Raw genomic sequence first — 19666 nt, 5'->3', positions numbered from 1 at the left:
GGTCCGATTCTGCCATCTAGACCGCTCTCGCAACCAAGCCAGGCACCCAGGCACCAAAGATTTATCGGGCGCAGCGCCGTGGAAACTCTGCGCGCTCATCGCTGGTCAGACGTGGAGAATTCCTCCGCCACGATGGCTCCAGAACCCAGGTGCTGGAACAGTGGAGGACGTTTTCCTCAGCATGACGCTCGTGCCAAACAACAGCAGAATGGAAATTGAATCCGCCTGTGAGCAGCAACGACGCTGGCAGCGAGCCGCGAAGGACAGCGCCATCGAGCCCAACAACACTTGAGGACGCAGCGTCGCCGCGACGGGTTGGGGTTCAATTAAGGGCTAACTTTGTCATAGACCCTTCATCTCCCAATGCTGAAGAATCGAATCGATGGTCGGCCACTCGAAACGTGCTTGATCAGCAGCCACGAGTCACGACTCAGCGAGTACGACGTCGACAGCCCCCGCCGTCCAGCGGCAGCGGAATCTGACACGGTGCCGAAGTTAGGCCGACCGCGCCCACGGAGCCCTCCGATACAGGAGCAGGAGAGGTGGGTTTGTCCGCTGCTCTCCGTACTCCGGACCCGGGCCTGAGATTCCTCCTCTGCCGAGCCTCACTTTCCCCAAATTGGGCTCTTTGGCCGTGTGGCACTACTGGCCCGCCGCCTCAGTGGTGCTGTCGGTGAGCCTGGAGCCCTGAACTCCGGTGTCGGTGGAAGACTAGACTAGAGCGGCAGCCCGTACAAATCAGCGAGGACGTGGATGGCGACATTGAACTGTAAGTTGGAAAGCGTGAGTCCTATTCGACGGGAGCGAACTGTCAATCGGCAAGATTTGGAGTAGGAACTTGCTGACAGTTTCCTTAACTTTGATAGACCAGCTCTTCCTTGCTACGTCCCGCGTCCGCGTTTGCGTCCCCCGGCCGATCCTTGTTCCTCGCCCCTCGCCAGCCACCGTCCGTACGATGTAGTATCGAGTCTACTTGGCATGCTCAACTCTGCGGTGACCGTCTGTCACGGATGCCTCCAGCCCGTGATGTGGACCCTGGCCACGTCCTTCAGAGAATCTTCGGGAAATGTCGGAATCCATACCTATAGACTGCGACGATTACAAAGCGATGCAGACGTCGGCATCTCTTTCCTCGACGGGACAGACAACGCGGATGCGGTACGGAGATACGGACTTAACGGCGTTGGAAATTGGGATGAGTTGGTTAGGCAAACAGAGCATCCTTGCGAGGCCAAAATGAACACTGCCCGGTAGCTTCTCTTGCTGCAGGTTATACGGCCTCACGAAACCAATAGCCCAAAGTACGATGCCTCCAATCTCGCTTGATACTGCCGACTGCAACTCAGGCCGGCCGAGTCGGCGGACCCTCAGCGTCTAGAACTTTCCCATCCGTTTGGAACGCGGATTTTAGCCTTTCCCGTTAAGCGAGCACGTGGGAAGAGGATACCAGACGATCCGGGGCATGTGCATACAGTGGGACTGACAGTGCTCCCCTTACAGATTTTGTCCGCCTCATCATTCCACGGTTTCTCGGCGGTCGTACGGTTCCTGGCATATCTCTTATCGAAAGGGGATTGCATCCTAGGCCACGCGACTGCGACATATCTGCAAGGGGTATATGAGGTTGGAATGAGCGGTATCATGACCGGTCCATCTCACGGCGCGTGGAGAACAGAGCCGAGTCCTAGTTCTTGCATGACGATCAACCTCGCTGGGATATTCGGTGTCCGCACGTCTCTTAAGGCAATCAATTGCGCACTTTGACCTTTTATCTGCTGCACATAAGCGATTCCTCCCTTAGGGTCGCCCGCGGATGCCTGGTTCCCCAATCCTTTACTGTAAATCGTCTTGTAAGAATACCCGGAGGCCACGAGTAGAAGATGGTATCAACAAAAGAGAGCCTGCCTTATCTCCCGTCACCGCACATCATGCTCCTCGCATTGGGAGAATGCGAAGCGCATATGTACTAATATCAGGTCACTTGGCTTCGTCCCGATAGATTGGATTCAGCTCAACGGAACGCCGAGATTGTTTGCGGGCGTCGTACCTCTGCATATGACAAGCTCAACAATTCCCGCAACGTACGCCCTTCAATTCTCGCACAAACGCGTGTACTTTGGACATAGCGGAGTACTTGTGAAAGGTCAATACGCATGACATCGCAGTACAACCGCTTAAGCCGCGTATATACCTCGCTCATTGGCGCTACAATCGATGCCAAATCATCCAGTATTCTCTTCGTACCTCAAGATGGACTGCACCAGAGCCCAGTTTGTATAGCGGTAGTAGAATGATATATTGGCCAAACTGGGCTTATTCATAAGTAGACCGGTGTACTATCGTCGCTAGCAGCAAGGGGATCTGCTGGACGACATGCCGGAGATAACTGGAGTGGTCACCGCACCGAGCTGAGCTATTCCTGTTCATGGGTCATGGCGCTCACCTGCAGGCAGCTCCCCAACCGGCCAGTAGAATTTCGCTTTTTCGGACATAGAGCGCACGGCAGTCGATATGTTCTCGGCATCGCTTGCTCGTTTGCTGGAATTTCGAACCCGGCGAATGTACACAAATCAACGGCTGCATTGCGGTATTTCTCACCTGGAAAACATGTTTGAGACGTTGAACAACGCGCAGAACTCCTGCATTACCATCAAGGGTAGCAAACTAATCCTAGTATAAAGACAGACGGTCGTCGGCGCGATGGGAAGGTCATCCACAGTCACTCGCTCCTTTGCTTCCATCAGTTCTTCAGGCTTTGCGATCCGGCACAATGGTCGCCTCATTGTTGAAGCTTGTCGCTTTGGCAGTTCTCGTCGTCACCTCCGTTGCGCAAGACGTCTCTCGAGCTGGAACTTGTACTTCTCTCAACAGGCGGAAGTCATGGTACGTCGTTCGTTGCGATGAGTGACTAGTCGCTAATTGAGCTAGGAACGACTTGACTCGAGCCGAAAAAACCGGTGAGGCTGTTTCGTAGCCTGCAGTGCGATGGCTAGACTGACAAGTCAGAGTATATCCGGGCTGAACGATGCTTGATGAACCATGCCCCCGTCGTGGGCAACGTCGAGGGCGCACAAAACCTCTGGGACGAATTGCACGATCTGCACATCGGGCAGGGCCAATACGTCCACTTCGTCGGCCACTTCCTCCCCTGGCATCGCTACCTGGTGCGCGCGCACGAGGTCCTCCTCCAAACGCTCTGCGACTACAATGGCGCGCAACCGTACTGGGACGAGGTCACGGACTACGAGGCAGGCCCGATAGGCCAGTCGTCCATCTTCGACCCCGAGTTTGGGTTTGGGGGAAATGGGGTCGGACGTAGGCCCACCCTGTCTTAGAGTTTCTGATAAGGTGTTTAAGGTTGACTTTAACTGATTGCTAATGCGCTCCACTTCTACTGGCGATAGGGGACAACTGCATCAACGACGGGCCCTTCAGAGGCCACACCCTGCGCATTCGATCCGGCGAAGGAAACGGCGACTACTGCATTAGCCGGAAATTCAACCAGAACGTCTGGCGATGGGCGAGCCGATCGAATATCTCAGAGTGCTTCGCAGAACGCAGGTACACAGACGCCTGGTGGTGCTACAACCTGTACCCGCACTCGGCGGGGCATGTTGCTGTTGGTGGCGTGGTGAGTCGCGACTCTGAGACACTAGCCCTGGTTGACACCGGGGTCGTGTCGATTACTGGTTATGGGCATGAAGGTTAATTTGTAACTCTGCAGATGGAGGACCCGACCGAGAGCAACGGCGACCCCCTTTTCTACCTCCACCACGCGTACCTGGACCGCCTGTGGTGGCGATGGCAGCAGGCTGACCTGCCCGCGCGGTTGTCTGACATGGGCGGCGCGAACGTTGTCCCTAAGTCGTTTACGGATTCGATTGGCGTGCCGCCGGTCGTTGTGAGCTCGGCGCTGACGGACTATAACGGCGATCCGGGCAATGAGACCACGCTGGCGCATGTGCTGTGGATGAACGACCTTGTGCCGAATGTGACGGTGGCTGATGTGATGGACATTGGCGGGGAAACTGTGTGTGCAGAGTACCTGGGCTAGCGGTGTGCCACTGCCACCTGATACTTGGTCTAGGATAGCATCTGTTGCTACATATTTACCTTTTGCTAAATGGTATAATCTGGAGAAGATGCCACGTTCCCCGGATCCATTGTACCCAGATAAGTGCCGATCTCTTTTCAATATGATTATGACATGTAGTAATGATCTGGTAATGGATTGGTTGCGTGGTGTTATCGGTGATGCCATCGTGCGGTTCGTGTAACTTCGAGAAGGCCGAGAGTCCCGGCTCTAGCTTGTTCCGGCTAGGCTAGGACCTGGCTGCCGCTCATTGGCTGATCTGGTCGATAAGCCCCTCGAACGCGGCCTGCCAAGCCCACGCCACAACGCTTGTTAGTCACAGAAACTCAAAGCGGGCAGCCACCGGCCAATACACGTCAGGCAAGTGGGGAGTGGCCATTCTTTCCTGTTTGGGCGGGCAAAATCCGGCAGCGGTTGCCAAAGTTCCCACAGTCAAGGTTGGCCCTCACGTTTTCCACTGGAGTGTTACACTTTTCTGAAGTCAGGTTCTGTCTTTCTTTCTTATTCTCCCTCCTCCCCCAGCTTTGCCTCTTTCTTCAACACTCCCTCCAGTCCCTCCCCAACTTTTCCAAGTTCGACTTCAACCTCACGGACTACTAGGGACATGGCTTCTTCCACAGACATCTCGGACGCCGAGTCCAAGAAGGTCACCATGCCTGCTGGTACTGAAAAGTACGATTCCCCGCCTCGGTACAGCCCACCCGCCGAGGACGGCGACCTCGTCGCTGAGATGAGCGAGCGCGAGCGCAACGTCTACGAGCACGGCACCGCCAAGTTTAACCGCCTGGGCTGGAAGCGACTCACCATCGTCCTCATCGTCGAGGCAATTGCCCTCGGTTCCCTCTCCCTCCCCTCCACCTTTGCGACCCTCGGAATGGTTGCCGGCGTCATCTGTACAGTCGGCCTCGGTCTGCTCGCCATCTATACCTCATACGTTGTTGGTCAGGTCAAACTGAAGTTCCCGCTCGTCCATCACTACCCAGATGCTGGAAAGCTCATGTTCGGTCGTGCTGGCTACGAGATCATCAACTTCATGCTGATCTGCCAGCTGCTCTTCCTCACCGGCTCTCACACCTTGACCGGCGCCATTGCTTGGATTGACATCACCCAGAGCAACATCTGCTCCGTCATCTTTGCCGTGGTCTCCGCCATCATCCTCTTTCTCCTCGCGGTTCCGCCGAGTTTCACAGAGATGGCTATTCTGGGTTACATTGATTTCGGGTCTATCATTATCGCCATTGGTATCACCATGATCGCCACCGGTGTGGAGAGCACCAACGCCCCCGGTGGCTTGAGCGCCGTGAACTGGTCCGCCTGGCCCAAGGATGGCATCACCTTCACGGACGCCTTCATCGCCATGACCAACATCATTTTCGCCTACAGTTTCGCCATGTGCCAGTTCTCCTTCATGGACGAAATGCACACTCCCTCGGATTACGTCAAGTCCATCTGGGCTCTCGGTATCACTGAGATCATCATCTACACCCTGACCGGAGCCATTGTCTACGCCTTTGTTGGCCAGGACGTCGGTAGCCCTGCCCTGCTTTCCGCCGGCCACTTGATGAGCCGAGTTGCTTTCGGTATCGCTCTGCCCGTTATCTTCATCAGTGGTTCGATCAACACTGTCGTCGCTGCTCGTGTCGTTCACGGCCGCATCTTCAAGAACTCGCCCATCCGTTTCATCAACACCAAGATGGGATGGATTACCTGGCTCGCTATGATCGCCGTTGGCACCGTTATTGCCTTTATTATCGCCGAGGTTATCCCCTTCTTCAACGACTTGCTGTCGATCTCTTCCTCCCTCTTCATCTCGGGCTTTACCTTCTACCTCCCCGCCTGCATGTGGTTCATGCTCATCCGCGAGGGCGGCATTTTCTCTTCGCGCAAGAACATGGCTCTTGCTGCGCTGAACGCGCTCTGCTTCCTCATTGGTGTCACAACACTCGTGGCTGGTACCTACTCGAGTATCAAGGACATTGTAAGTTTTCGTCGCTCTATTTTTATGACCTATCGCTAACATTTTCCAGGTTGACAAGTACGACGCTGGCACCGTCCGCGGAGTCTTCAGCTGCTCCAAGCCCAACTAAGTGATGATTATGTTTTCTGTTCTTTGCATATACCGTATGACTCATAGCGCGCGTTGATGCATTTTCTCCTGGTGTCTCTGGAGTTCAATTCGACGTACATTTTTCCTTGCAGCCGGCTGGCCCAGAGTGTATAGTACCGCATTTCAATCTTCATAGCGATTTTCTCCTTGCTCCCGTAATCGTAACAACGGCTTGTCTATTCCGGCTTGGTCCTCGAAGTATCGGTGCTCCTCTGCGCGCAACCCTCGGCTTTTTATTTCTATTCTTATTTATACTTTCAAAGTCTTTATTTGTACTTTACAAAGTCTTGAAAGCAATCAATCATCCGGAATAGCTGCGACCTAACGATCTATATATCTTCGTCTCATGACGACTTTCTCCTTGCTCCTAGAGTCGCCACAAATTTTTGTCTCGATTAAACAATACTCAAATTAGGTGCGACCTAGCGATCTATATATGTTGTTCGTATATTCGTATCCATGCTTTTCTTCCCTTCCAAATCTAATCCAACTCATTACCGCCCATCAATTGCTGCCGACAATATCCTCCATCGAAATCCCACTCCTTTCACACATGGCCCTGAAAATTCCCCCCTGCTCCCAGAGATTAATCGGGCTATCCATCTCCGCAATGGTCCCCTGGTCCATCACACAGATGCGATCGTAGTGGATGATCGTCCGCAGCCGGTGCGCGATGCACAGCAGCGTTTTGCCCCTGAACCCCTGCGCCATGGTCTCCTGGATGCGCTGGTCTGTTGCGAAATCTACGCTGGAGGTTGCTTCGTCGCAGATGATGATCTGGGCGTTTCGCACCAATGCGCGCGCGAGCGCCATTAATTGGCGTTGGCCGAGGGAGAATGTTAGGCCTTCTTCGTCGACGGGGGTGTCAAGGGTTAGTTTTGAGATTGTGTTGGTGCTGTTCGTGTTTGGGGCGATGATTTCGGTGTTGGAGTTTGAGTTGGAGGCGGGGTTTGAGGTTGAGGTAGAATTGGGGTCGGAGTCAATGAGATGTGCTTTCCGTAGTGCATCCCACAGCTCCAGATCTGTGTGTTCGTTGAACGGGTCGAGGTTTGAGCGGATCGTGCCCTTGAAGAGGGTTGGGTCCTGTGGGATGATTGCGAGGCGGGAGCGGAGGTCTTGAAGTCCGATCGTTGCGATGTCGATGTCGTCGATGCTGATCGTTCCCGACGATAATTCTGTCAATCGGAAGAGTGCAGACATGATACTCGACTTCCCGGCGCCGGTGCGGCCGACGATGCCGATTCGTTCGCCGCCGGCGATTCTCATGGAGAGGTTTCGCAGGACGAGGGGAAGACCGGCTCTGTAGCGCATTGCGACATTGTCGAAGGTGATCTGCCCGGTTGGTGGCCAGGATTCGGGTACGGGGTTTGACGGGATATGTAGTGGTGCTTCTTCTTCGAGCTGCGTACCGTAGTAGTGCACGCGCTCGGTGGCGTTCATGTTATTCTCGACCTCGGCGAGCTGCCGGACGGTAAACTGCAGCATTTGCGCGATGGCGAGGATGTAGCTTAGTACGAGACCCGAGATGGAAGGGGAGACGTCGAAGCGGGATGTTACGACGAGGACACCCGTTACGAAAACAAGGAGGACGGCGACGGCGTCGAGACGCACAGATAGCCAGCGCTGGTTAGAGAAGGTGAGGAAGTACGCGCCGTTCATGGTATCGATCGAATCCCGAAGCGAGTTGCGGAATTGATCCTGCACGCCGTACGCGCGGATACTTGCTGTGCCGGTGATGGCTTCGCTGAAGCGGGCGTAGACTGTTGAACGCAGGACGGACTCGTGGCGTTTCATTTCGCGGGCGGAGGCGCGGTAGTAATTGCTTGCGAGGAGGAAGAGGATGAAGAGGGGCGCTAGTGCGATGGCGAAGTAGTGGTAGAAGACGATGATCAGGATCATGATGGAGACAATCATTGTGATGGTGATGGCGTACATGCGCATTGCGTCGCAGAGTTCGTTGTCCATGACGCCGATGTCTTTGGAGAAGCGGTTTGTGATGCGGCCGAGGGGTGTTGTGTCAAAGAAGGACATTGGGGCGCGAAGGACGCGGGTCATGGCGAGCTGGAGGAGTTTGCGACTGGCGTTTGTGCCGGCAGTAGTCATGTACGTTGAGAAGATGAACATCGTCAGAGCGGATCCTGCGCCTAGACCGGCGTAGATCCCGATGTATTGCCCGGTTGAAAGGGAGGGGTAGTGGTCGGATGTCCAGTACGAGAGCCAGAGGTTCGTCCAGACATTGACGACGTTGGCGAGGGCAAGGAGGAACAGGATGGCGACGGCGTTGAAGTAGCTGCCAGAGGCGCGAATGTACGCTTTCCAGACGGCCCATCCAACCGAGTCAGTTGCTTTCTCTTCCTGCTGCATGAGGGCTACGGCGGGTTTGGCGGGTTTCTGCTCAGCCACTTTCTCGGCCTCTTCTCCAACGACTTCCGTGGCTTCCTCCTCATCTTCCTTGGAGTCTTGCGAAGATGTTGACATGAGCTGCTGGAAGACCTCGTTATCTCGGGAGAGTTCATCATATGTGCCGACCGCATGGATGCGGCCATCGTCCATGACAACAATGCGGTCGCACCGGCTGAGGACGTGGAGCTGATGCGTGGCCAGAATGCGACATCGTCCTTTGAGCAAGCCGCAGATGGCCTTGTCCATGATATGCCGGCCGACATGGGCGTCGACGGCAGAGAGAGGATCATCGAGGAGAACCAGCTCGGCGTTGAAATAAATAGCCCGAGCGATGTTCAGCCGTTGTTTCTGTCCGCCAGAGATGGTAATTCCCCGTTCGCCGATCTCGGTCGCATCGCCGTTTGGTAGGATTTCCAGGTCGGGTTTCAAGGCGCATGCGTCGATGACCTGATCGTACCATTTCTCGTCGTAGTCCTTGCCGAATAGGATGTTGCTGCGGAGCGTTGCGTTCTGGATCCACGTATACTGAGGACAGAACGCCCGCGTTGTGCTTAATCGAACGGCGCCGTCAGTCAAACGCATGTCACCGGCTAATGCAGCCAGTAAAGAACTCTTTCCGGATCCAACAGTGCCAATGACAGCAATCAGCTCATCTCGGCGGATATCCAGAGTCATGTCGCGGAGTTGGAAGGGTTCATCTTCTTTTGCGGAGTCATCCGCGGGTTTCTCTGTTTCTGGCTTGGGCCTTGGAGCCTTCTTCCCATTTTTATCACCTTCTTTGTCCGCAGCCATGCGTTCCCAGGTAAATGAGGCACGGTCCATCTGGACAGCATCTGACATGTTTTCGTCGCGCTCAATGTCCTCCTTTTGTTCCTCCGCGACGATGAACTCTTGAATGCGGTTGAGAGCGGTCCAGGCGTCGGTGATTTGACCAAGAACCAAGGGTAGCAAGTTGAGTGGCATGCGCAGCGAGTTGAAGAGGGCCAGCGAGGAGAAAATCGGAGCAGGGTCCAGCATGTGGTTGGACAAGGCGTAGGTGATAAAGGACAGCATAGATGCGAAGACGGGAATGGCCATTGAAACACAGAGAATACCATTGCGCACCGCGAGCAGCGTCTGGATCGACCTGATCTCATGACGGCGAATCTCCTTGAGGCGGTCCAGAAAGCTACTCTCCCAGCCAAAGAACTTGACGAACCGTACGCCCTGCAGAATTTCCTGGGTTAGTGAGACACGCTGGTCGGTTAGCTTGTTGATATTCCGTCGCCGCTTGAACAGAAAGCGGACGGCGTAAGTGAGGAAGGGCATGCCGATGACTAGCAGTCCAAATCCGGCCAAGGCGCTGTAGGTCAGGTTGACAATGAGCAGGATGAGAGCTACGATGATACTGACGGGGGCGGTCCAGGAGATGTGGAACATGCCGCAGGCCAGGTTGATGCGATCCACATCGATACTCATCAAGGCTACGATGCGACCATTGCCCCATCCTTTGTCATCGGCTGGAGGTGAGCCGGGCTTCTTCAGCGCCTTCTCCTTGGCCGCCTTGAGCTCCTTGATCTTCTCCTGCTGCTCTGGGCTTTGAACATTACCAGCCTTGGCCCGACCAGAGAGCTTCATGGCCTTGTTGAAGATCTGCAGGATGAGCACGGCGCGGACCTGACCACCGACCATCTGACCGCGGTAGAGGAACTGGTTCGTGCACAGACTCTGAATGGCCTGCATGACGGTGATGCCGACCACGAAGCCCATACCCCGGCCGATATGCGGCGCAGGCTGGCCAGTGTGCTGCGCGACATAGGCATCGGTTGCAAAGGCAATGAGATAGCGAGTCAGGTACGGCGCAAAGACGAGAAGCAGCGATGTGAGCAGATGGCAGAAACCGCCAAGGATGAACTCAAAGCGGAAGGTGTCGTACAAGGCCCAGAGCAGCGGACGCTTGACCTTAGCCTCTGTCCTCTTCTCCAGCGCCTCTTCAAAGCGCTTTGACAGCACATCAACCTCTCTATCGGGGTTGACCGTCCAAATATCCTGCAGTTCCAGCGGACGCAGATAGCCGACCTAGAGCCGATCAGCTTGGCACGTAACACCGGAGAAATAACCTCGGGTAGATAGTCCAAATACGAACCTTCATCAACGGGGCCATCCACTGAAAGGAGGCAATACTAAGAAACGACGCCCCATATTCGCGCGAGACCGTCCGCTGCTCGGGAACGGGCGGGATGGCCTGCCAGCGCAGTGGGTTGAGGCTGAAGCGGCGGTACCACTTCTGGGTCTTCGGATCTGCGCTGGCGGTGGATTCGGATTCGGATTCGGACCCAGCTGGCCGTCCCCCCTCCTCGGCGTTCTTGGCTTCAGATGAAAAGCGCATCTATAACGGTTCGCAGATGCGTCTCACTCTCACCTGGGGGAGGAAGCAGGACCGCGGGGGAGGCGAACGATAAAAAGAGTCTGGAACTGGAAAGTGCCATCGGTGCTATCGGCGATAACAGTGCCGATACCCGGGAATTATTACTCAGCAGGACGGTCATTGGCCAGCTACTCTAGCTAGGCATTGTCATTGGTCGAATGACTCATTGGCCGATACGAAAACGAGTCTGCGTCAAGCTTGACTTATAGTGCGAAATCCTTTGAACTTGCTTGAATGCTGCTAATTTCTGACAGGAACATCCAGTTGCTCTGACTCAGAAATATCTCCTCCTCTTGTACTGCAAAAGTCAGTCGGAGATAAATAGGCAGCCTCTGACGTGTCCTGCCTCGGCATTTTTCAGTGCCCAGGCCTCCAACGGCAAATTAGGGTGCATTCTACTGTCGGAGTATTTGCGTTGAATCAATCGCTTGGCCTCCAAGTCCTTGATTTTGCTACATATTGACCCCGGACGGCTTTTCCGTCTTGTCGCTCGATCGTATCTATGGCGTCATCATCTTCAGCCTTACTGCAGGGGCACTGATCCTTGGAACCACACCCAGTTATATTGGCGGATACTTCCGCTGAATGCAACATGGGTAGCATGGAACGGCCGCGAACAGAAAACATCCTCAAGATTCTGAAGTTTCCATCGGCCGACAGTTGCTCTAGTGCTAGAGATTATAGAGCTCGGAGAAAAACAGATGGCCTCAACCAGAACAGTACCCTAACATTTATAAGGCAGAATTCGATTCGAAGCGGTCAAGTTATACATGGTCTGGCGCAAGCTAGTCGCCTTGGAACTTTGGAAGATCGAGATGTCTCGATCGCCGCCGGTATAGTGCTCAGATTTAGCCATGAACCAGTAGGTCTAGGCGAAGGGAGAGAAGGATCTCAAAGGAGAGAGACGGATAGGGAGAGAAGGATCTCAAAGGAGAGAGACGGATAAAGAGAGAAACCCTTTTCTGCATCTTGAGTTGTGGGCATCAATGAAGTCTGAGAGGCTACCGGTAACCACTGGGGCAAAGGCACTAGCGCCTTCAGAAAGATTGCGAACGATAGACGAGCTCGGTCAAAGTAGACAGTGAGAATACTGGCACCCATTTCGAGAGGAGCCATTCAATGATCACAAGGCTTGTATCGCTTATGACCAGGAGAGTACTGGAGGAGCTATGCCTCATAAATCCATCGAGCCTTGTGGGCAATGTGAAATGTGCGGCCAACGAGCGCAAGATGGAGTCGTTCGCTTGGGCAGGAGGTTGACTAGTGCAGTGAGCCCCTTCCTCCTTCCCATCGTCCTCGTTTTCAACTCTAGCACTGCTTCCCTTCCCCACGACTTTGTACGATTTCTAAAGCGCCAAGTCAGGTCTCCCTCATAAAGCTTCCAAGTTGTGGAGCATGCATACAATCGGTTCGTAGTGCCCATTCTGGAAAATCTGCACAGTGGTGTACCAGTACGTTCCATCCACGTATGTCCAATCGCCATTGCAATTGGGCCCGCTATACCCACAGACTTTGTAGCCACTCCTCGCGTCGGTCGACCCGCTCATGCACATGGCTCCAGACACCGCCGTGCAGCCCCGTTCGCCGTGGCCGCTGACGTGCTTGAGAGCCACCCAGCCATCGCAGACGGTCTGGGGGGGTAGGTTAGCTCTGGTGATGGCGGGGTGGATGAGAACGTACGTTCGCGTGGAATTCTACGATCCAGCTATTTCCGCGTTCGTCTGGGGGTCCGGTTGGGCTGCCTATGGCGAGGCCAGAGCATAGAAGGGAGAGGAGGATGGTCTTTGTTGTAAGCATGTTGGCGAGATGAGATTGTTTGAATGCTGTCCGAAGCTACTGAGAAGAGAGGATATTGTTTTGGAGTCCGGCGGCTTGCGAACAGTTGGCATCATGCTCTCCAAGTGTGTCCTTTCTAATGAGGTCATCCTTCTTCCCCTTGCAGGCCACCTTGACACGTAGTGCTTGTTGTACAGTGCAACAGTTCATCATCCGGGTACTACGCCACGACGAACTGGTGGGTTGCAATACTCCCTGACGCTTCCTCACCGACTAGATATTGGACCATGGTTCTTGATTTATGGGTCGTACCTTCCTTTTGGTTTACGATGTTTACCCTTAACAACGAGGGGCAGGTTTCACTCGCCACTATGCAAAGATGAGACGTTGCCCTGCCATATACATTGATGCTACTCTGGCTACGTCCTGCCATCGATATCCGGCATCATCTGGCTCAAGCTCAAGCTCAGTTAGTACCCTGTACACGTGTAGGGGGCATGGAATACCCGCCGGATAGCTCACCGATCATCAATGGAGTGCAGGAGCGATCGTCGTCTCTAAATCGAGGGGCCTCGTAGTTGCGGAGTCCGGTTTGGGACGATCTGCTGCTCCCAAGGGCCCTCTTGTATCTCTCCAACACCTTGGTCAAGGTCTTTTTCTCAAACATATATACTCTCCTACTCTCAGCATGTTCCAAACACTTAAACTCAACGGCCTCTCACTTCCATCCTCACCATCCTCACCGGACTCTTCATCAACGGCCAATTCGTCGACAGCAAGCAAGGCGATAGGTTCAACGCCGAAGACCCTGATCTCCATCGTCGAAGGCCGGAAACACGACGTAGGCGAAGCCGTGCGCATCGCACGATAGGTCTTCGACGCTGACGAATGGACCAATCCCTATCCAGCCTACAGGGGCTCCCTCCTCAACAAGCTAGCCAACCTGATGGAAGAGCACAAAGACGATTTGATAGCTCTTGGATGTGCAAACACGGGAAATACGGTCTATCAATGCTCAACCCTTGATCTCCCTGGATCGGTCGGGACATGGCGATACTACGCTGGCTGGACCGACAAGGTGCGCGGCGAGACCGCGTTTAACATCTCTGGCACCTTTGCCTACACGCGTTGAAGGGCTGTTGGGTCTGTGGGCAGATTATTCCGTGGAAGTACGTTCTTCGCTTCTCTTCTTTGGACTTCTGAACTGATATTGGGCGTCTTCCTAGCTTTCCCCATGATGATGTTCACCTGGAAGATCGCACCTGCCCTAGTGACAGGAAACACAGTGATCATCAAGTCTGCTGAAGCCACGCCCCTATCTGCTCTCAAGATCTGCGACTTCATTTCTCAGGCGGGTTTTCCTCTGGGCACTTTGAACCTGGTTTCAGGCTATCGCAGGACAGTGAGGAGCGCGATCACACACCATATGAATGTAGACAAGGTCGCCTTCACCAGTTTCACGGCCACAGGTCGAGCGATCATGCGCGCTACAGCCGACCAGAACCTCAAGAAGGTGACGTTCAAGCTGGGTGGCAAGTCTCCTGTGAGTTTTTAATGTCTCGTCCTATTTCGTGCTCGGGTTTGACATGTGTAGAACATCATATCCCCTAACGCAGATCTTGACTCCGCCGTCGAATGGTCCGCCTCTGAATCAACATGAATTTTGGTCAAACCTGCCATGGAGGGACGCGGATCTACGTCCACGAGGACGTGTACGAGGAGTTTCTAGCCAAGTTCACCAATACCATGAGCGAACTGACGGTCGGCCATCTATTCAACAAGTGCACGAACCAGGGGCCACAAAACAGCCAGATGCAGTACGACAAGAATTTAGGGGGTATTGATTCAGGCATCCAAGAGGGCGCGACGGTGCATCTGGGCAGTAAGGCCATCGACAAGGGTACGGGAGTCTACTACATCCAGCCCACAATCTTCACAAACGTCGGATGTGCCCTGAGATGAAGGTACCTCCCCTAACCCGCCTATCCCCCCCAGTCCACAATCAATACTAACGAAAGCAGATCATGCCGAAGATATATTCCGCCCCGTTGTGTGCATGACAAAATTCACCTCTAAATTTAAACATCATCACACAAGCCAACAACCGCACCTACGGCCTGGCCGCAGGCTGTCACACAAAGGACTACGAGCGGGCGATCCGGGTAATCAATGCCCTTCGAGCAATGACCACCTGGGAGAGCATGTACAACGTCGTGCACTGGAGCATCCCGTTTGGCGGGTACAAGGAGAGCAGGATTGGAGGGAAGTGCGGCGAGCCGGTGCTGGAGAATTATACGCAGACCAAGGTGGTTTATCTTGATATGGGGATGGAGTGTCCGAGGGCTTAGGGAGACTGGATTAGCCATATAGTATCGTTGGGGAGCAGCGTTTGATGCATTACAATGCGCCGTCTAAAGTACATTCTGATTGTGTGGCGTCGGGACAACGAGTCTAGAGCCCTACCTAGGTACAAATCCGCACATCAGATCATCATTCAATCCTTCTATAGCCCATGCCTGTTGGCGTTGCGCTTGTAATGTGAAGCTTAGCGCAATGTTTTGTCCATTTTTGATAGTCTACCACTCTTACAATGCAGTTCTGCAATCCTAATACATACAAGGTCGCTGAGCTAGCTATACGTGAGGCTGCGGAGAACCCTATCAGGGCTATGAATCCGTGCCTCGGAACTCAACCTTGGATTATTCTCGGAAGCCCTCCGATCGAGGTCTGTGCTGAAAAGAACATATAGCACTATCGAAGCACCAAAGCCTAGATGTGTCTATCCCGGTGAGAGAATAATGGGCCGTTGCTTGGTAATCCTGTACACGTCACTATCGCTGTACATACTACAAACAAGACTGTGAGGCGAGTGCATCTTTATATCTCCAGTCTTCCAGGATCCCCCACTCATACTTTGTTGGAATTGGCCCTTAGGAAAGGAAAAAAAAAAAAAAAAAAAAAAAAAAAAAAAAAAAAAAAACTACCTGCAAATGGAGAATCATTAGTTGACGCACCCTCGATCTCTACATATGGCTTTTTCTCAACTCATCACATAACGGTGGAAAATATATGTCAATATATATTGATGAGCAGCTATTTTGCACAAAGAGGGCCGTAGTCCTCCCCCGGCAACGTTTGCTGATACCAAGTCGAGCTCCCCACACACTGCGGACAATAGAAGATCCCCTCTGGGTCGTACTTGTTCTTGACTCGGAGCAGTCGCTCATAATTCTCCGCACCGTAGAGATCCTCTCTCCACCAGGGGTTGTTCCGATCAGCCTGATGAAAAGCAAATTAGTCTCATACTCCAGGTCAGGCAGGGGTGGGTTCGAAAAGCACCATACCTCATTAAGATATCCACCCATCGACGGCGTCAACGCTCGCATGGCATTGTACTTGTTGTAGGTGATATCGACCTTGACTGCTTCAGCAAAAACCGGACCTAATTGCTCAAGCCAGCCGCGAGCAACAATATGAACGAGGTACGTCTTCCTCCAAGCCGGGTTTGTACCGCTGTATCCGGGGTCATCGAGGACTTTTCCTCCGCCGACAAGGAGGATTTGGTTGGTTGTGCGTTCTGGCGGACTCCCGGCTAAGGTGTCAATCATATCTCTGAGGTGCTGAAGATCCGATGTCAAAGAGGCTTTGTCGAACATCCGAGATGCAAGGGCCGATTCAGGGACTCCGGTCTCCTGGTGCACGCCGGACATGGTGCGGTAGTATGCTGCGTAGGAGGGGAACTCGAACCACTGTAGCGAGATGTTGATAGAATCGTACGATTGTAACTTGTCGAGAAGCGGCTGGAAGTCCGATTTGGCTCTAGCAAGTGTCTTGTCAAGGACAGCGAATGCATGTTGATAGCCAGATGTTGAATTCCCGTAGGTTGTCAGGGGGTTATTGAGAGACCAGGAGCCGTAGCCTGAAAAGCCTGCGTCAGAGAGGGCGGGATACGAGGCATAAATGTCAGCGATAGCATCAAGCAGCGTATCCGGGTCATCAGTCGACTCGGGTACTATTGTCAGTGAGTGCGCTACCACGGGGCTCGAAGGAAATGCCTTGATGGTGATGGAGATAACCACACCGTAGGTCCCTCCACCCCCTCCACGAAGTGCAGAGAAAAGATCATGGTGGGTGCACGGGTTGGCCACGACGATGGATCCGTTAGCGAGGATGACTGTGGCCTCGAGGACCTGGTCGCTGGCTAAGCCGAAATCGTGCGTTGCGGGAGAATGACCGCCTCCTTGGATGTAGCCGCCAATGACACTGACTGTCTGTTGATGAATGTTAGTTAGATGTTGGGTAGGAACATGGTCAAATGGCTCACTGGGTCTCCGCCGCCGACGACGATGAGGTTGCGAGCGAATGCTTCCTTGTACACCTCGTCCCAAACATAGCCACCAGCGACAGTAAATGCAGCACCTGTCCAGTCGCTCGATTCGCAGGACTTGGATGGCTTGAACTTAGGTTGATACTCGATGCCTTTGCGCAGATATCTCATCCATATCTGGAGCGATCCGTATCCCGCAGACCTAGAGCTTGTTAGATTTATACCAGAGTAGAGTACGTCAGCACTCACTTCCCAAGCAGATCATGCCCAGTATTCCTTATAACCAGACGCACATTATTCTTCCTCGCAAACGAAATCCCAGCAACCAACTCCTCCGGCTCCGTAGCATTGACGGTGTACACAGGCGACGGCCCTAGGACACACCCAGACTTCCTAGGGCCAGTCAAGTTCACAACAGGACAATTGTTATCAATCGGATAACAGTACCCGATGGGCTGCTCGGCCTGAAAGGTTGTGTTAGACCACTGCTCGGCCACATGGGCGCAGTCATCCTTGTTATACTCCGGACCGGGGTAGCATGATGCCGCCGGCGGGGTATTGCGAATGAGTTTTCCTGCCACCGTTGCATTCAGGGACAACCAATCAAGGGAGCTCCAGCAGGTGCTTGCTGGCGTCTAGGTACTCGGAATCAGCTGGTGATTTGCAGGCACCGGGCAGGTTGCGGCCTGGGGACACGTACACATCTGCATCTGGGCGGAAGAGCGGACACTGGGCGAAGACCCCATATCGCGACCAGGACGAGCAGGAATTTCATTCTCGAAGAAAAAGACGTCGTCGGCTGCCGGTTGCGGTCCTCGTGGGATCATCTGGTTTAAGGCCTCCTCTGGGTTCGTCCTGCATGAACTATTGACGATGGTAGCAAGCAAGGGCATTTGGCGTCAGTTATATTCAAAAGGAGCTATTTGACCTTCTTATCCCCCCTATCCAGACCCTCTCCGCCAACGTGGCGACTTCCCCTTCCCTGGAGCACTGGCCTTAACGGCGTGGTACAGTGGCCCGTGGTTACACACAATCCGATCTGCAAATCTACGATATATCTCCCATTGGCCGTGTGTCCCGTCCCCTGCTTCGAAGGGGGTATATGTCAGCCTCTTTGCAAGGCAGCCTATCCCATTGCGGTATTTACATGCAGATCCTTTCTTTCATGTCCTGCTGGTGAGCCGTTAAAGGGGCATTCTGGCCGTCAGACTGCCAGAGTCGGCTTCCGTTCTCCTTCTCACCGGGCCGTTAGCCTGTTCTGTCGATCATAATGAACTCAAGCACGAACACGCCTGAGATTCCGACCCCCTCGGGCGTGGCAACTCATCTATCCGAAGACAGTCTAGTTGTGATCACTTGGGTTGGGGCCGGCCTGGGGGTGATCTTTACGGTCCTCCGTCTGGCGATCCGGCTGTCGGTCATGGGTCGTCTGTTACCGGACGACTACTTCATTCTCCTAGCGCTGTCCTTTCTGATCGCCAATGCCGTTCTACAGACGCTGCAAGCACCGCATCTCTACTATATCACTTTTACTCCCACGGGCACCGACATCGTTCACCATGCCCTCATGTACACACGCTACATGTTCGCCATCATCGGCATCTTCTGGTCGGTGCTGTGGAGCGTCAAGGCTGCCTTCCTGGCCCTGTTCTGGGCGATGACCGACCACCTGCCTCATTATCGGCGGTGGTGGTGGGCGATTGTCGTCTTTGCCTCTGGGGCTTATGCTGGCTGTTGGTTCGCTTCTGCTTGGACCTGCCATCCTCCGTCAACTTACTTTCAATTTGGTATGTCCCATATCCCTATATTTGATTACATTCCCTGACAGTGTAGCAAAATGCACCAAGGACATTGACAAGCGAGGGGCCGTGATCTCCATTGTCTACAGCACTGTTGTAGACATCTTGACCGATGTCATGAGTACGTCTCTGTCCCTTGCAGTGAACATCAACTAAGATTGTCAGTTATGGGATTCGCACTTAGCATCGTGTGGTCAACGACCATCAGCTTCCATCAGAAAGTCGGCCTGGGTGCAGTCTTCTCACTGGGCGCGATCATTATTGCTTTCGCCATCGTCCGGGCAATCAACATTACCGGCCGAAGCTATTCCGACCAGGCTGGACTGGCAGTTTGGGGAATCGCCGAGTCGTCTGTCTGTAGGTTCTTTCCTTGTTTAGCTTCTGGCTACTGCTAACGAATAAGCCGTAATCGTGGGCTGTCTTCCTCCCTTCAAGACCTTCCTCTCCCGAAGCAACTCTTCCTACGTCTCCCGATCCCTCCCCAGCTACAGCCGCTACCGCCAGAAGCGCTCAACGCAAACAACCACAACCACCTCGAGCGATATACCACTACAATCCATCCTACGAGAACCAGCCGGACCCGTGCCCAAAGGCGAGATCCGCGTGACGCAGGGGTTTGTGAGTGACCTGAGTTTGGCTGACACAATGCATTCTAATATGCACAGGGAGTCATCCGGGAGGAGCGGGAACGAGGCCAAGATTCATAATTGGGAATGTATCTAGATAGTACCAATACATTGCAATCTCAACCAGT

At 53.7% G+C, this 19666-nt stretch overlaps 6 protein-coding genes across 6 annotated transcripts; 4 read left to right on the top strand and 2 right to left on the bottom strand.

Moving 5' to 3' along the window:
- Positions 1 to 2770: 2770 nt before the first annotated feature.
- On the top strand, positions 2771 to 4054 carry BDW74DRAFT_183331 (tyrosinase family protein; the record flags this gene model as incomplete). The annotated part of the gene is made up of 5 exons (XM_073730496.1): positions 2771 to 2883; positions 2929 to 2957; positions 3007 to 3315; positions 3405 to 3631; positions 3725 to 4054. 5 exons carry the CDS (start codon positions 2771 to 2773, stop codon positions 4052 to 4054), a joined length of 1008 nt encoding a protein of 335 aa, XP_073578569.1.
- A 516-nt stretch (positions 4055 to 4570) lies between these two features.
- BDW74DRAFT_106482 (putative amino acid transporter) lies at positions 4571 to 6442 on the top strand. Its single transcript, XM_073721643.1, has 2 exons — positions 4571 to 6071; positions 6121 to 6442. The coding sequence occupies exons 1-2, from the start codon at positions 4698 to 4700 to the stop codon at positions 6178 to 6180; spliced, it is 1434 nt and encodes a 477-aa protein (XP_073578568.1). The 5' UTR covers positions 4571 to 4697; the 3' UTR covers positions 6181 to 6442.
- On the bottom strand, positions 6408 to 10933 carry BDW74DRAFT_106486 (ATP-binding cassette transporter YOR1). The gene is made up of 2 exons (XM_073721644.1): positions 10729 to 10933; positions 6408 to 10661 (listed from the first exon to the last, which is right to left on the bottom strand). Exons 1-2 carry the CDS (start codon positions 10744 to 10746, stop codon positions 6705 to 6707), a joined length of 3975 nt encoding a protein of 1324 aa, XP_073578567.1. The 5' UTR covers positions 10747 to 10933; the 3' UTR covers positions 6408 to 6704.
- A 1817-nt stretch (positions 10934 to 12750) lies between these two features.
- On the top strand, positions 12751 to 15134 carry BDW74DRAFT_188862 (Aldehyde/histidinol dehydrogenase; the record flags this gene model as incomplete). The annotated part of the gene is made up of 7 exons (XM_073731831.1): positions 12751 to 13627; positions 13658 to 13881; positions 13921 to 13955; positions 14013 to 14333; positions 14471 to 14727; positions 14808 to 14838; positions 14884 to 15134. Exons 1-7 carry the CDS (start codon positions 13475 to 13477, stop codon positions 15132 to 15134), a joined length of 1272 nt encoding a protein of 423 aa, XP_073578566.1. The 5' UTR covers positions 12751 to 13474.
- Positions 15135 to 15879: 745 nt separating this feature from the next.
- Positions 15880 to 17888, bottom strand: BDW74DRAFT_171240 (isoamyl alcohol oxidase; the record flags this gene model as incomplete). Its single annotated transcript, XM_073727281.1, has 5 exons — positions 15880 to 16065; positions 16131 to 17057; positions 17111 to 17315; positions 17363 to 17748; positions 17814 to 17888. The coding sequence occupies 5 exons, from the start codon at positions 17886 to 17888 to the stop codon at positions 15880 to 15882; spliced, it is 1779 nt and encodes a 592-aa protein (XP_073578565.1).
- A 495-nt stretch (positions 17889 to 18383) lies between these two features.
- BDW74DRAFT_183325 (uncharacterized protein) lies at positions 18384 to 19619 on the top strand (the record flags this gene model as incomplete). Its single annotated transcript, XM_073730495.1, has 5 exons — positions 18384 to 18900; positions 18947 to 19033; positions 19078 to 19269; positions 19316 to 19530; positions 19578 to 19619. 5 exons carry the CDS (start codon positions 18384 to 18386, stop codon positions 19617 to 19619), a joined length of 1053 nt encoding a protein of 350 aa, XP_073578564.1.
- Between the last annotated feature and the right edge of the window lie 47 nt (positions 19620 to 19666).

This window comes from Aspergillus multicolor, assembly GCF_047715735.1.
Source record: "Aspergillus multicolor strain CBS 133.54 unplaced genomic scaffold BDW74scaffold_44, whole genome shotgun sequence".
Classification (NCBI taxonomy): domain Eukaryota; kingdom Fungi; phylum Ascomycota; class Eurotiomycetes; order Eurotiales; family Aspergillaceae; genus Aspergillus; species Aspergillus multicolor.
This window is presented reverse-complemented; position numbering and strand designations above follow the sequence as displayed.

Bases quoted from the DNA above. Each gene is read 5' to 3' on its own strand.
- BDW74DRAFT_106482 (XM_073721643.1), top strand. From the start codon at position 4,698: ATGGCTTCTTCCACAGACATCTCGGACGCCGAGTCCAAGAAGGTCACC. The intron at 6,072-6,120 runs GTAAGTTTTCGT...AACATTTTCCAG, and splicing joins ACTCGAGTATCAAGGACATT to GTTGACAAGTACGACGCTGG.